Genomic DNA, 16,571 nt, shown 5'->3' on the forward strand with positions numbered 1-16,571 from the left:
TTTATAATATTTCTTCAATTACAGTATTCGAGAATCTAAATATATAAAATTACTTGTCCTGACTGACTGACTGACTGACTGAGTTACTGATTCATCATCGCCCAGAGCAAACCGCTGAACATAAAGAGGTGAAATTTGGTACACAGTTAGGGTACGTCATGAAAACGCACACTAAGAAAAGATTTTTCGAAATTCCCCCGTGGGGGGGAGAGGGAGAGCATTAAGGGTGCGACTATGCAGACGCGAGCGAGCGAATTTTCCGAGCGAGCGAGAATATGTGGGGAGAAGATGCGAGAAGCGATAAATATCAAACCCTGTTAGATATGTGCGAGAACAAGAAATTCGCTCTCGCCAGCGATATTTCTCGCTTTTCGCGTGTGCATGTTTTCCTTTGTGACAACTATATCGCTCGCAACCTCTCGCTCGCTACTAAATTCGCGTCTGCATAGTCGCACCCTAAGGCTTAACCTGAAGAACGGCTTCTACTGTATTATTTTAGATGCGATTTTTTTGTTTCTGGTGGTAATAACTTAATTTCCAAACGTAAAATATTTACGTATTACGACTTTTTAACCAAATGTTCGAACCGTTTTAAATTCGAATTTGTTAGTACATATTTGTTCTATTGTAGAACGATTGCAAACGTTCTAGAAAATTGATCAAATTGAAAACGTTCGATTGCATTAGAAGATTCTCAGTAATAAGGGGTATGTGTAACGCAAGTAATTTTATATACTTGGGGGCTGAACTGAGGACTATTTCTATGAAATTGCAAAATCCTTGTGGGCAAAGCCGCGGGTAACAGCTAGTTAAGTATAAAATGCAATAATTATCATAGATACTGAATTAAAATAATGAGAAGAATTGTTTGTAAAATAATCGATTGTCCTCAAACTAAGATATTTTTTTATCTGTATATGAAATTACCATCCATTAATTTGCTAGAAATATATAGCATATAGATAACATGTTTATCATTAGGCCTATAATTTTATATGTAAACTATAATCAAGTAGTTATTTTTGTTGCATGTTAGATTTGAACTTCGGGTAACAGCATCGAAAAATTCTGTATTCTAGAATTTTATTTAATTGTAAGTTTATTAATTGTATTGTACAATTTAGCAATTGTGTTATAATTATATTAAACGAATGTACTGTACGTAAGTTTTATCATAATCGCTTTTTTAATGTTAAAGACGTTTTATATAGCGTACAAACATAAAATAAACATATCGTTAGGATGCTATCAATTTAAAAGAAACAAACAAAAAACCATGCTAATAATGGTCGGTATATCCTGGTAATGAAAGTGTGTCCTCATAACCGTTACTAGGGGTTAATGAGTGCTGAAAAGTATAGAGATGAGATCTTACAATCCTATGTTCGACTTTTCATAGGTGCAATTGGCCCAATTGGTGCATTCATAAAAACTCTTGTCCAAATAGGACTCATTGGATCGACGATTATCTTGAAAGTGAGGATATTCTCTGGATGGATTGACCAGCCAGACTTAAACCCTGTTGAACATGTCTGGGATGCTTTTGGGGGAGAAATTGCAGCTCGCAATTTCTCTCCGAGAACCACCCAGGAGCTGAAAAGTGCATTGCTGCAGGAGTGAGACCGACTGCCACAGGGACTCATCAGCTGCCTCGTTTCCAGTATGACGTCGCGATGTGAGAGTTGTATGTGACTATATCCCATATTAGAGTTATTTATGTTCGATCTTGCAACGTAGGTTTTGGACATTCTTGCACTGATGAACCTTACTGACGATCTTCAGTGCATACCATGACTGTTGTATAGTACACTTTTTTCTCTTATATAGGTCTAACTGTAACGCCGAAAAGTCACGCCGATTAGTAAATATTTGGTAGGGAAATAATACTCGATATTTTCCTATGTCTAGGCTACCGTATTATATATTATATATAAAAATTACTATTAATATACAGTTATATATTTGTGAAATCCGGAATTTTTAGAGTCAAAATTTTTAATCATTTTCTCTCCTATTGCTTGAAGAATAAATACTCCGTTGGGAAATATACAACCTTCCTCTGAAAATGTCAACATTGTCTTGTTACCAAACATCCGAAAACTCGACTTGCAAGATATGTTTACAATTAACGTCCAATTTCATCACTTTATTTTGGTCCCGGGAACACCTTTAACCTCCACACCTGTTCCAATAACCTTTACCTCCTACAACAATCGATCACATGACGTATTTTCCCACCACGAAGCTATAAAAACCTCTTCTTCCCCCTCGACGGGGAGTCTCTCATCAAAGGCCAGTTCAACGACATCCAAGAACTTCCAGGGGAGTCTACAACCCACCGCATCTCCGAGCCTCATATTATTGCTAACAGTCATCCGTATCTCAGTCGCGATCTTTATACTTTTGTGCAAACGGTGGATACCTTTGTGCCATTAAACAAGGACGAATTCGAACCTCCGGGGAATTTTCAAAGAGGTATGATAACCAGTGATGTAAACTCTCTCTCGGGCCCCTCTACGTGTATTAAGAAGCTAGAGAATCAAGTCGACAAAATCTCGATGTTAGAGTTAGTAATCGTCAATTTTGTTATTTAATAAATCTTTGTTTCATTGTTAATGGTGTCATTTACTGTATATCGCTAACGCCTTACTGACAACTCCTCTCTTCTCCTCCACTCAACTTGACAAAAAGAATCCCGACCCTTCGGGATCGTAAAACGTAAACCAGCAATCCTCTGACAAGTGGGCAGGTTTCACCGACCTGTTTGCCGACAAAAAGAGGTACGACTTCGTCCTACCTCCGAGCGGTTACCCACATATTAATAAGAATCGGAGAGATTGTTAACCAGAAAAACGGCTTAGACTTTATGCCGCAAATCGTCTTTTTATCGACTATAAATCACATTTTAAAAAACATTGGATGAATATTGTATTAGACTGTATTTTTTATTATAAATTTTTTCCCCGTAAAAATTTACGACTTTCAGGTTATTTATATATCTGAGATAATTATGCAATTAGTTCAATTGACTAATTTATTTACTGTCAAGAAATAGGTTATAATATTCAATAGGTATGGTAAATTAAGGTGGAGTCCAATATTTTTCTAACCAGGACGAAGACTTGATAAATTTTGGATATTTTTAAAAAACCTGCCGACTTCTTCCGGTGTAAATATCTAAAAATCGCAAAAAGACACAAATTGGCTACTTTTCGTATGCTAAAAATAGAATAAAAATACAAAAAGAAGGATACAATAACAAAATACACCTTTCTAGATGTTATTTTTTTTTTTTAATGTTTTCGTTTGAGGTCACAATCAACTTTTCTAAAATGTTCACTTAATACAGTGAGTCCCAAAAGTATTGATAATCAACATTTTACAACTTTTCAGAATTGTTAGAAATTTAAGAGAAATCTATCAATAAATGATTTCATTTGTATATGCAAATTACTTTACACTAATTTTCGATCATTTTAAAATTAAAGATTATTGTATTAATAATTTAACAACAAAACTATATTTTTGGCTGTCCCAAAAGTATCGATATTAAAACAGAATTGTAAAATTTCGAGCATATGAAACTTACAATCACGAAAATAATAATAAATAACGTCAAATGATAATTTAACTTTGTTGTCAAGTAATAATTTGAATATTGAATCAAAACTTTCCATAATACCACATAAAAGAGTTTAGTATGGAAGAAATTGCAACAATGTGGGAATAAAAAACAGAAGGCTGTCGTGACGAGGAAATTGCAGGGTTTTAATGAACAGATCTATTCCTAAATTTATAAAACTTTGGAAAACCATCATCAAAACCTAAACATCGATCAGGATGGCTCAAAATCATATCTCAAAGAGATGATAATCGAATTGTGCGCCTCCCATCAGGACAGAATAAATCGGTTTGTCAAATAAACAAAATTTGACAAACCGACTTGTTTGAAAGTGAATTAAAAATATCAAAAAGCACTTTCATCGAAGAATTTCATCAGTTCCACATATGAAATTTGCTGCCACGATGAAAAAATTACCACTAACAAAACAACACAAATTGGTAAGGATGCAGTGGGCTAAAGATCACACGCTGTGAAATGACCAATGGATTTCATTTTTTTTTAGTGCTGAAAAGGAATTTAATTTGGATAGCCTAGTTACTGGCACGAAATCAGGAAAGAGTATAGTTTTCAGCAGGCGAAAGGGTGGTGGTTCTGTTAAGGAGTGAGGCTGCTTTGGATTTAATAGTTTATCAAATTTAGTGATTATAACTGGTAGACAGACATCTAAAAGTTATCAAGAAATCCTTAAAAAATAATTTAATATCAATTAGAGTAGAAATTGGAGAATCTGATTGAATTTTCCAACAGGACAACGCCAGTATTCATTGTTCACACTCGACAACTAAATGGCCGGCAAGAAGACCTGACATAAATCCGATTGAGAACTTGTGGGGGCATTCTCGCTTGAAAAATTTATGCTAATAACAGGTATTTCATAGCTTAAACAAGAAATCATTGAGTGCAATTTAATTAAATCAATGACTAATCGCAATTTTGAAGTTATTCAACATAATGGCAGTTCTATATCGTATTAAAACGATTTTCAATTTATGTTATGAGCTATTGCCCAAAGATTAAAATTTATCTATTTATGTTTGGGACATCACAAAACAAGTATTTTGTGTTTAACGCCTTATGTAACTGTCAAATATTATAACAACAACGTTGTATTATGCTATAAATAAACAATAATAACCGCTCACATTGTTAAGGAATACTTAATATTTAAAAAAAAGGAAAAAAAAAACATATAGATTATCTATAGTTTCGGGACGTACTGTAGCTGCGGATAATTTCCGATATTTCCACCTTCGTAACCGGATATTAATTTTTCTCATTGGCAACACTGCGCGACGGGACCGTCCCAAACGGAAATACTTTTTTCTTAACAACGACGCACTCGATCGTTCGCAAAGTTCCGATCTTTACGTCACCCGAATAGACACAATTTAAGACACGTGACGACAAGAGAGAGAGAGAGTGTGCGTTGGTAGTTAGAAGTAGAGCCGAAAAAACAATGGTCGGTCAACAGTTTTATTCGAAGGAAACAACGAAGGGTGGAAGTTACTTTTAGATCGTTTTATTATATACATATTTACACACGGTATTATAAATCACTAAATTCGCACACTCCCCATCGATCAAACTCGACACGCGACGACTCTAATTACATTTTAAATTTGACTTCTAGATACGCAGAAAAGTATAAATTTTCAATATATTAATATTTCGACTCCGTGGAATAATTAACGAACTGGCAACGCGCTCGCTTTCTTGTATCGTAAACTGCCTCTATTCGAAGTTCGAGGAAACTTTCGGACGATCCGATGCATCGTTGTTGAAAAACATCCGCCTCTCAAACCATGGATGTTGTCGGACTACAGAACCGGTTTAGTCGGGTTTATCCTATAATAAAGCATTTTAGAGATTGTTTAAATTAAAAGCGAAGTTTGCGATCTCGTTGAACACCTTAGCAACCTCGTTAGTATTAAATTGGCGGTTGTATACAATTGTATTGCGTTGACTTCCGGCAATCTGTTACTTTCCCGGCTGTTATAAAACGCGGGAAGTTAGATTTTGACCCTCCGAGTGTTTTGAATTTCTGGATATTTTAAGGTTCCCGAATTTAACAAAAGAACAAAAAGCGGGAACAAAATTTTGTATTTATGTATGTTTATTGCATATGCGTTGGTCAATGTTTTATTTTGAGTCTGAAGACCCGAAGGACAAAACATTTTGAAATCCGGTAAGAATACGTTTTTTATATGGGTCATTAATTATATGTGGTATTACGTTTTGGACATTATACGTCGAGAGAGGGGAGATAAATTGTAAGAGATGTAAGTCTTATCTCGTCCGGAATCACATGCCATGAAAATTTTACTTGTAGAGACCCGCAAACTGAACTTAACCTCTTAACCCAGAAGGTGACGAGTTAACGAAAATGACGAGTTTTACGGCATAACTACGAAGCTAGTCAAAATAGCGCAATTTTCGTAAAAGTACAGTACTTGTACATGCAAATTCGTATACGTATTAACTACGTACCGTTAATGACTATTTCCATTTGTAGTTAAATTTTAATTTTAAAAAATATTGGCTATTCGATGGCTACTTTCGAGTTAGTGACGTTCGGAAACTCGACATTCCGTAAAACTCGTCGTGGAAAATACTACGTGTAATGTAATTTTTACCTCTATAACTTAATACTGAGATCAAAGTTATGGTTTTCTACTGGCGACACTCGATAATAACATGGATTCCAGGTGTTAACAAAGAATACAACCCCTTTTCCAAGGTGCCGCTGCAAAATACACTTCACAAATTAGAAAACAGGCATTTCCAATTTGTTTTTAAAACTTACTCCATCCACAAAAATGACGCTTTTTGTTCTTTAAAATAATCAATGTTGTAAAATAATTATTTTAAATAAAATCTCGTAACAGATGGCCTCACACAGAATTTTAACTTTGAGCTTGTGTCTTAGATTTTTTAAAACTTTAAATTTTCATTCTAAATGGAAAAGTGTTGCGTGTCAACAAAATTACTCCTTTTGAGGGTTTATTATTATTTAAATTTTAAATTGCAATGTAATATGAAATTATCAGATTTCCTTCCCGATCCCTTTAACCTCTCGTTTGAGTTTTAGGGAAGTAGTGCAAGAACCTTTATCATACTGTATCAGTAAATAATTATGAACTTATCTCATTTATCTGTGGCCATAAAATGCAGTTATAAAAATGATCAGAGGAAGTGAAAAAACCAAATAAAACGTGATTTAAGTCGACTTGTCACGTAAAGCAATAGCTAAATTTTTCCTTTATGGCTGAAAATTGAATATTTAAAAAATTTCCTTCAGTCGGTAGCTGACATCGATTAGTCCTATTGAAATAATAAAAATACAATCAATCAGAATTGTTATTAAATCAGTTGAAATATTTTGTTTTCATTTTTACAACACCAAATAAACATTATTTATGAAAAAAAAACCCTCACATCAAGTTTACTTTATACAATCTTGAATGCATATCTTCTGCACAATCTGTTATGGGTCACGCACATACAATATAACATAGAAGAAATTACATAAATGAATTACACTATAATTTTCTATAATTAGTATAATATTTTCACATTTAATTGAATACATATTAATTCCGTTAGAAATTATTAGAAAAAAATAAGCGTAACCTTACATTTTATAATTCCAGAATTTGCAAATATTTATAAAATCAATAAGAAAAAGATTAAATTTTTAAAATATTAATCTGTAAGTAACATTAAGCCACACTAATAAAACAATACTTACATTTATTTTTAATTATAGTGTTACTAATAGAGAAAATTTTGCATTTTTTATTAATTCCTCGTTATAGTAATTTTTAACCGGTGATCAAAGAAAAAGTTTAATTGCTAAGAGTAACGGGACATTGCGTGAGCTAACCTTTTACTTTCCGGGCTGTTATATATAACAGAGGGAAAGTGGCGATCAGTGAAAAAATTGTTTGTTTGTTAAGTTATGGCAACGCAACACTTCGGCGATGCCTTCCGGGAGGCTTTTTAAAGGTAACTGGTCCCTTAATTTAAAATTTATTTTGTATAGGCCTACTAGTACTTTCTATATATTAACAGGACTTATTATACTGGAAAATATAGATGCAGATATTTAGTCTTACAGATCAAAAATAATGTTCTTTATTTAGTTCACCTGAACACATACACTTTAAACTTGTGTTTCGGACTTGTTCGTCCCTCCTCAGCAGGCCTATAAACGACACTTTCTACAATTAACAATAAAAAAAAAAAAAAAAAAACATTTCTTGGTACAATTATAACTAAAATTAATTAAAACACAAACATTTCCCGACAATAAATTAAAAATTCTTACAAATTCTGTATTTCCGAACTTCTTTACATTTCCAATTAAAAACTTACGATCCACAGCAACTATACAATTTGACACATTCTTCTGTTTGTTTATTCTTTTCTACTTAATTTTAAGAGAAAATTAAGTAGAAAAGAATAAACAAACAGAAGAATGTGTCAAATTGTATGGTTGCTGTGAATCGTAAGTTTAATTGGAAATGTAAAGAAGTTCGGAAATACAGAATTTGAAAGTATCGTTTAAAGGCCTGCTGAGGAAGGACGAACAAGTCCGAAACACAAGTTTAAAGTTTCAGGTGTTCAGGTGAACTAAATAAAGAACATTATTTTTGATCTGTAAGACTAAATATCTGCATTTATATTTTCCAGTATAATAAGTCCTGTTAATATATAGAAAGTACTAGTATACAAAATAAATTTTAAATTAAGTTAAAAAAGGACACAAAGGCATAATAATTAAAAAGTAACTGGTCCCTATTCAGGCGTTACAGACGTGAAGAAAACCCGTAAAACTCCATGTGGCCAGCCTGTCCGAACGAGGTGCGAACCCTCGACCGAACTCCCGGTGTTCAGGAATCGGAACAGTTTGTCTACTGGTGGGCCGTGAAAAAAATTACCCCCATTTTTGGACTCGGGACCTTGAAACGTCGAAACATACAAAAAATAAAAATAAAATAGAATAAAAATAAAAAAGTCGGGTTTGTTTATTGTACGTATGGATATTTGTGTGTGTGAAAAACGATTTTGTTCACTCACTTTGAAGCTTATATAACTCGTAGTTTTTGTCGAAAATTTCTGAAAGTTTGCTGGAAGGTTTGGGTATTAGGAGGATTCGATGCTATTAAATTTTCATGGTTAAAGGTTAAATGGTGGTGAGATAAATGGGGTCTTGTGTCGTATGTAGAGTAGACACGTACTTAATAAAGATTTTACTGACTATTATCATTTACTATTTTTTTTTTGTAAATATAATTTTTCTGTACCCTCGAAATTAAACGTTTTCCATTTTATAATAAATAATTATATGAAACGTTTTTAAATAAAACATCATATCAGAAACCATCACACTCAATTTTAAATATGCAAATATTTCCGGGAAAGTTATGCAATTCGCGGTTAGATTTTGTTTAATTGCATCTCTACGAATTGTGAGAAAGACTTGTAAATAGAGAACATTTCTACTTACTCGTGTTATATGTAATGTGTTCGTCTAATAAGTAAGTGAGGAGCGGCTGAGTAATGTGAACCAATGGTATAGTTCGTTTCGTATAAAACAAACTATAGTAAAACTCCGATTATGGCAATTATAAGTATATTTTTCAAAAGGAATAACGTTTTTCAACTTTTGCCCTTATAAGGGCAAATGTGTTTTATGTGTAAGCTTACGTAAGCAATAAAAATTGTTTCCCCTGGGCGCTTTATACCATAAATTAATCATTCTGACAATTGCCTCACACAATTTTCCTCTAAAAATTCGAATCGATTTACGCCGGTAATAAATTCCCAAAATATTTAATAATAATTTAAACTGTTAATTGTTATAGGCAATTGTAATTTATAATTTATTAAAGTTTGAAAGCGAAACGAAAATGGTTAATTATAGACTTACGGCATATAATTATAATTCCCCTCTATATCTCTATAATTCCCCTCCATATAATTATAATTATAATAACCCTCTAATAAAATATTCTGTTAATCGGAATACAAAAATGAGTATAGGGCTTACTTCTTATCAAGTGGCTAAAGACAAAGAGAACTTCACGCCACAATTTTCACTGAATAATATATATTATCAAATAATCAAATAAAAACAAAACCTTTAAATACTACTAACAGAACTTACAATTACTTACTAAACTATTTAAACTACTATCGTTTACGATAAAATGTTTTTAAGTAGATTTCTTTCAGCCGTTTCGATTAAAACTCAAAGTATTCTAATTAATTTTGATTTTTTAAAAAATATTTTACAACGTCATCTTATTAAATAATTCGTTACGTAAAATATGACATTGGTTTTAATAATTTTACCTTTCCATTATCCGGTATAGTGCAATATTCCAATTAACCTGGAATCTTATCGGATAATCTAATTTCTGTCTTTGATAATCGACAGGAAACAAACAGATTGATAATTAATGCGTGGCTGGCAGCTGATTTTTGTTTTAACCTTCTTCCAACGAACTCTGCAACTAGTGACCACCTTAGTCATAAAAATATTGTGAATTTCTGTTCAACAGTTTATCAAACCTCTATTCTTCCGCCGCCGTATTTTTCTTTCTCAAAATTTCTGTAAATCGCTTATACTTTCTAATTTACCGTCGATCAGAGCGATGTGAAGACGAGAAGTATTAAACGAAAACTAATCCTTGTTTTCGTTTAATATTTTCCAGAAAAAATGATACTTCGTTGCACTTTGCTTAATATTAAGTAAAGATTAATTTGTTGAAAGAATAAAATAATTATCCCGTATATTATCGAAAACTCCGCATTAAACTAATTAAACTTTAAAACCCATACCGTTTTATTATTCTGAGTAAAAGTATAACGCGACGCCGCAAGAACGTAGTTTCTTCCAGAGAATGTACAAATTTTTTTAAAAATTTAGTCAAAGGTACAGTACATTTAAAAAACGATAACAAAGAACCTTGTATAAATAACTTTTACCTTTATTGACCCTCTCTAACATTTCTAAAATGTATTTTATAGTTTAACTATTTAATATCTAGAAGTATACGGGCTTTTAAGAGACGGCTGCACAATCTCATCTACAAAATTGGCCTGAAAACGTAGCACCAGTGTAAACTGCCGGATAAATTAACCGGAGTAATTTAGTTTTAACAATTTACTCTGCAGCTGAACGAAGAAACCGGACGGCCGACATCGGTTTCGATTTAGATGAAGATGTATTCAAATCTTATAGATAACGTCTGCCAAATCTACTAATATGTATTTTCATCTACATTCCAATTCGTCTCACTCCTTTATTTTGTTTACGCTTGGTCCTAGTAACAGATCTGCAGAGTAAAAATAATACAACTGGCCAACAGCTATTTGCCTTGTTAAAATGACTCGTGCAATAGATTTAACTTATTCTTTAGATTTCTAACCGGGTACTTCTTACTCCACAGATATTTATTGTTTAAACCGGTTCTAAGAATTACAATGTATTTTAATTAGTTATATAGGAAATCCTCGTTGGTTCGAAATTCAAGAGACGAAATAATCGTGACTTTGAACTATCGAGTTTCGAATTATCCGAGATTTACATATTTCTGTACAATATGCCAAATGCCACGTAACTGATGTAATTTATTAAGCAAACGAATACGGCTACGTATACAGAAAGTTATTTTCGTTAATTAATACTAATATAAATAAACTACAGGTAAACAACACGTGTCTGCTTAGAATCCACAGGTTGTCAGACAGGTTTTATAAAAAGTAAAGCAAAATTCTTCGAAATTGTAGCCAAAATTATTTTTAAAGTAGCTCAAAAAGTATTGGGTCTCCCAAATGCAGTAGTCTATAGCCCTACAAATATCTCAATCTTTCCCAGCCGTATTTTATGAGATAAGGGAAAAAAGGGTATTCTACGGGTAAGTTGACATCCGAAAATGTGTTATGCAAAAGCCAAGCCATGCCATAGATTAAAGTTGTTTTCGGTCTATTGTTCTCTTACCGTATGGAGGCACTTCGACCTAAACGAACCCGTTAACATATTCGTATCAGTTCGACAGAATTTTCACTTGGAATTTCGAAGTAGTCATATTTCGAACTAATAGAATTCTTTAACGTGTAAATCTCCATATCTTCGGCGGGGGCAAAAGCATGGTTACGAATTAACGCGAGTTCGAATTCACCAGATTTCCTGTATGAATCGTGAGAAGATTATAGACGGTACTGTGGAAATAAAACGATATATTGGCAAATATTCTACACAGATGTATAAATCATGTCTACAATATATAAATAGTAGTCGTTAATGCAGCTATTTTATAGTCCAATTTAAAAATTATATGTATTTTTTTATTTTTATTATCGGCTCATTCTTCGAAATTATATCGGTTGAATAATAATAAGGATTATTTTATTTCTAAATGTAAATGTTTCGATTAAAGATAATTTATTTATTTAAATAACAACTTTATTAACTACTTTTTTAAAATTAAACTTTGAAGTAAAAAAATAAAATTGAATATTTTAAGAAACGTAATTTAATATTCTCTTTATTTTCGATTTTTGAAATTTTAATTTGTATTCTTTTTGTGTACTGTTATTAACTTAGCCTACTTTTTAATTCTACTCCATACGCAGTTTTTATGTTGTCGTTAGGAATTTTAAAGTGACTTTAATTAAAATTTTCAATCACAAAAAAAAAAATAAACGTACGGCAGGTCGATAACATCTTAATAATATAAATTGAACGATTTGACTATAAATTTCCCGGTAACGGGAAGAGTACACAATATTTTTTTTGTAAAATTTACTTCTGGGTGTTTATTCCTTTCTACCCATTGATGTATAAATAAACCCCGCGCTAAACGCAAACGACGTAGACGATCTGTAAACCTGTACAGAAAACATGGTTTTATTCTGGTTCCTAGCCTTAACTTCAGTCGTTTCGTCCGTTGTTTGTTCAGAAAATTGGAGTCAAGACAACTTTTATCCTCCCAACACGGTCGACATTTTCAGTGCTCGATATTGTGGTAAAGTATTTGTAAAGATTATCATAAATTCCCATTTGAGATTAAATACGTCCGGATAATAGACCGATTACATTGTAATTTTTCATTATATATAGCTTTGAAAGATCGTTCCGAGATGATTTACTGCGGGTTAGTCAATGGAATGGATCTCGTAAGTGCTTTATTCATGCATTACATTTATCATTGCTATTGTTAATAATAATAATCTATTCATTTATTTATTCAGGTTAGAGAATTCTACAGAAATTGCGTTCAGCAAGTAAAGTTTTTCCAGAGTTTAGAAGAAATCGATAATTACGTCTGCAATTTGAAATACGACCAGAAAGTAAGTTGCACGTATTGTTAGTACGATTAAAATAATCGGTTTTGTGACGAGTTACTAACCAGATTATTATTTTCAGGAATATGACAAATACATAAAATGCTTTCGCGGAGCCATGTTTGCTTTGAACCGATACCAACCCACAACCTTCGATAAAATATTAGTAAGTGTACTTTAAAATATTTTCTCTCGCACTATAATTAATTCGTTATTCGTAATAAAAAGTTTAAAAATTATCTACGGCTTATATTGTAAGTTCTGATGTAGCAACTTTGTACCATATTCGTATAGTATTACGTATAACCTACAATATATTTTCTACGTATAAGTTTGCCTTATAAAATTAAATAGCATCTATTTCTATCACACTTTTGATATAAAAGTATTGTATTTAGATTCTTTTTTAACGTTACGTTATTGTTAAGAACAAAACGTTGCACGAAATTATTATTTATAGTATTACGGCCAACGTCATTAATATATAATGTCGGTGTGTCAAGACTGCTCACGGTTTGAAAATAGTTATGGAAATTAAATAAAAAATATATAATAAAAGTTCTGGATGAGGCGGACGAAATTAGGAGAGAAGTATTTCCTTTTTTAGCAGACAGAAAAAGTATTAGAGACGATGACAGTGACGGTTAACGACAGGAGCCACCCGACCCGACAACCATAAAATTATGTAGATATGAGCAGGCAGAAGGTTTATACTTTGTTACAAACGTCTAACAAACGAAAATAATATAAGTGAAACCAAAGAAATATATATAGTTGACGCGTTCCAGCCCGTTAACGAAAATAGATATTTATATCTTAATTAATGCATTTTACCTCTTTTGTTCTTTTAGAAATGCTTTTCGAAAATAGAAGGAAAGGAAGAATGGAAGGATAAACGCCAGACTTATGCCAAGGAAACCATTTACGGAATATACTAGAAGATAATTAATGAAATTATCATCGTCTAAAAGTTCATTTTACTGTTGCATTGTATTATCGTTTAATCATAAACGTCAGTGTACCTTGCGAGTATTAAAGACGTTACATTTTACAACTGTCCAATTATTTCAAAAAGAGCCTCCATCTTTCTGCGGTCGCCGCAGACGATAAGAAATTCGTCTAAATTAAACGGTAGTAAGTAAGAGGAAATCGAAATTATCCACTTTCTAATCGACTCGATTAGAAAGTGGATAATTTAGGACCACCCCCGGCAGACCGCTTTCTCCCGCTTCCCGACATTCTTCGCTTTGTTAACGAGATTCTTTGTCTACCGCCGGTCCCGGGACGGCCGGACCTACGGGGCCAGACGAGGCCTGGCGTCGGTACGTTTAATCGCGAATTAATACATAAAAAACATTTTCCGGTTACGATTTATAATAAAACCGGTATTTCTTTTTAACCCAGTGGAAAACTTTTTTTTTTTAATGCTTTTAGTCATCCGTCAGGTATCCTTCCCGGTCCCACCCGTAACGTCCGGTAAAAACGGCAAGTCGGTGCGGAAAGAATTAAGAAACGCGACGTAACGGCCATTAAAAGCGGCTTCGTACTTTTTGAGTTACTTTAAAAATAATTTTGGCTACAATTTCCAGAAATTTTGCTTTAATTTTTATTAAACCTATCTAACAACCTGTGAGGTTATAAGCGGACACGTGCTGTTTACCTGCAGTTTATTTATATTAGTATTAATTAACGAAAATAACCTTCTGTATCCATAGCCGTATTCGTTTGCTTAATAAATTACATCAGTTACGTGCCATTTGGCATATTGTACAGAAATATGTAAATCTCGGATAATTCGAAACCCGATTATTCGAAGTGGCGATTGTTTCGTCAATGAATTTCGAACTAACAAGGATTTCCTGTATAACTAATTAAAATCCATTGTAATTCTTAAAACCGATTTCGCCAGTTACGGTTTAAACTAGACAACAAATATCTGTGGAGTAAATTAACCCGGTTAGAAATCTAAAGAATAAATTAGATCTATCGCACGAGTCATTTTAACAAGGCAAATAGCTGTCGCTCAGTTGAAATGTTTTTATTCTGCAGTTCTGTTAATTTCGCGATAGAAACGTACGTTGTATAATCAGCAGTCTCTAAGCAAGCAGAACGAAACATGATTTTTACTTTTTTCACTAGCTATCAGCAAGCGTAGTGATTGACTCAACACACCCAATCTTTCCTTGGATTGGTTGACGTAAAATGTGTTCTAATTGCGTGAAAATATTCAAATATGTGTATATTCGAATTAAAACAAACAAAAAAAAAAGAAAAAAAGAAATGAAACCATTTTGATTTTACAAAATCAGTCAGCGACCGTTCGGAGCCTCCTCGGGCTGGCCCTAATCTCGACGGGCTGTTAAAAAGAAAGCCAGAACAATTCACGTTGTTAAAAGTATACGAATTAAAAAAGACAAATTATACAAATGCCACGTAGGCCTCCGACGATGCGTGTCTCAAATTGTGGGACTCGGTCATTTTGTAGAAAAAAAAATCGGGTTACTTGTAACAGACCAGGCATCATATACACTAAGTGCGCGCTCAAATCTAAAGTTGACATATCAGAATCCGAGACTCGTCACTCATTACATGCCCCGTATCTCTTTTTAGATATATCACACAGTACATTCTCGGGACATTTCATCAAAGCCTTTTCATCTCCGAAATGAAATCGTTGACCCAAGAAAATTTCTCATTCGAGGGAGCATAAACTGGGCAAAATATCTTCTGCGTCCGTGTCAAAAGAACTTAACTCTCTTCATTCGTACAAGTTCCCGCGTAGTTTAGCTTCTAACAGCGAGAAAAGCTGTTTGTCTACCGAGAAGATGTGGGAGATTTTTAAACACTTCAAAAATCAATCGGATGAATTTACTTTAGAGAAAGTGCAATACTTCCCGAGCAAAAATCTGTATATTCAAAATATAATTGCAGAGTCTCTTCGGTCACGAACCTGGAGTTTTACTGAAATGACGTGTTTGTTTCACATCTATTGATGTTGAGACATCGTTTTCGCCTCGATTTTAAAATCAAAAATCAATTCAATTAGTACTTTTTGTTATTGTTGAAAATTTAGTCAAAAATTTTTAAACGACAGAATATAAAATACGTAAGTGAATTTATAAAAATAATTAATAATTATATAAAATATTAAATATAATATTATTGTTTCTCACACACAATGCAGTGTAATTTAGCGATCACTTAGCTTCCCATCATCTTTATTTCAGTTTATTTCAGTCATCAACTGAAATAAAGATGAAAGGAAGCCAAGTGATCGCTATATTACACTGCATTGTGTGTGAGAAACAACAATAGAAACACGACACGGTTTCAATTTATCAAAATATGATATTACATCAGATGAAAAAAATTTATATAAATAATGTCAGAGATTTAATTTTTCCCTTTGACTTATGCTTTAAAGTTGAATAAAATAACAAAAACAATTAATAATTATCAAGTAAATAAATAAATAATCATGTATCATGTAGGAAATAAATAAATAATATTTAATGACTTTACACAGTTTTCAATCGTTTTTGTGTATATTAACTGAAAAAATTAAATCGACATTCTGTTATAAGTACGGATT

General features: G+C 32.7%; 1 protein-coding gene across 1 annotated transcript; it reads left to right on the forward strand.

Moving 5' to 3' along the window:
* Window positions 1–12,753: 12,753 nt before the first annotated feature.
* Window positions 12,754–13,917, forward strand: LOC136976748 (uncharacterized). Its single transcript, XM_067272104.1, has 4 exons — window positions 12,754–12,811; window positions 12,887–12,985; window positions 13,062–13,145; window positions 13,831–13,917. The coding sequence occupies exons 1-4, from the start codon at window positions 12,776–12,778 to the stop codon at window positions 13,915–13,917; spliced, it is 306 nt and encodes a 101-aa protein (XP_067128205.1). The 5' UTR covers window positions 12,754–12,775.
* The last annotated feature ends 2,654 nt before the right edge of the window (window positions 13,918–16,571 follow it).

The sequence above is a fragment of the Centruroides vittatus genome, unplaced genomic scaffold, assembly GCF_030686945.1.
Source record: "Centruroides vittatus isolate TY-2023 unplaced genomic scaffold, ASM3068694v2 contig_424, whole genome shotgun sequence".
NCBI lineage: Eukaryota > Metazoa > Arthropoda > Arachnida > Scorpiones > Buthidae > Centruroides > Centruroides vittatus.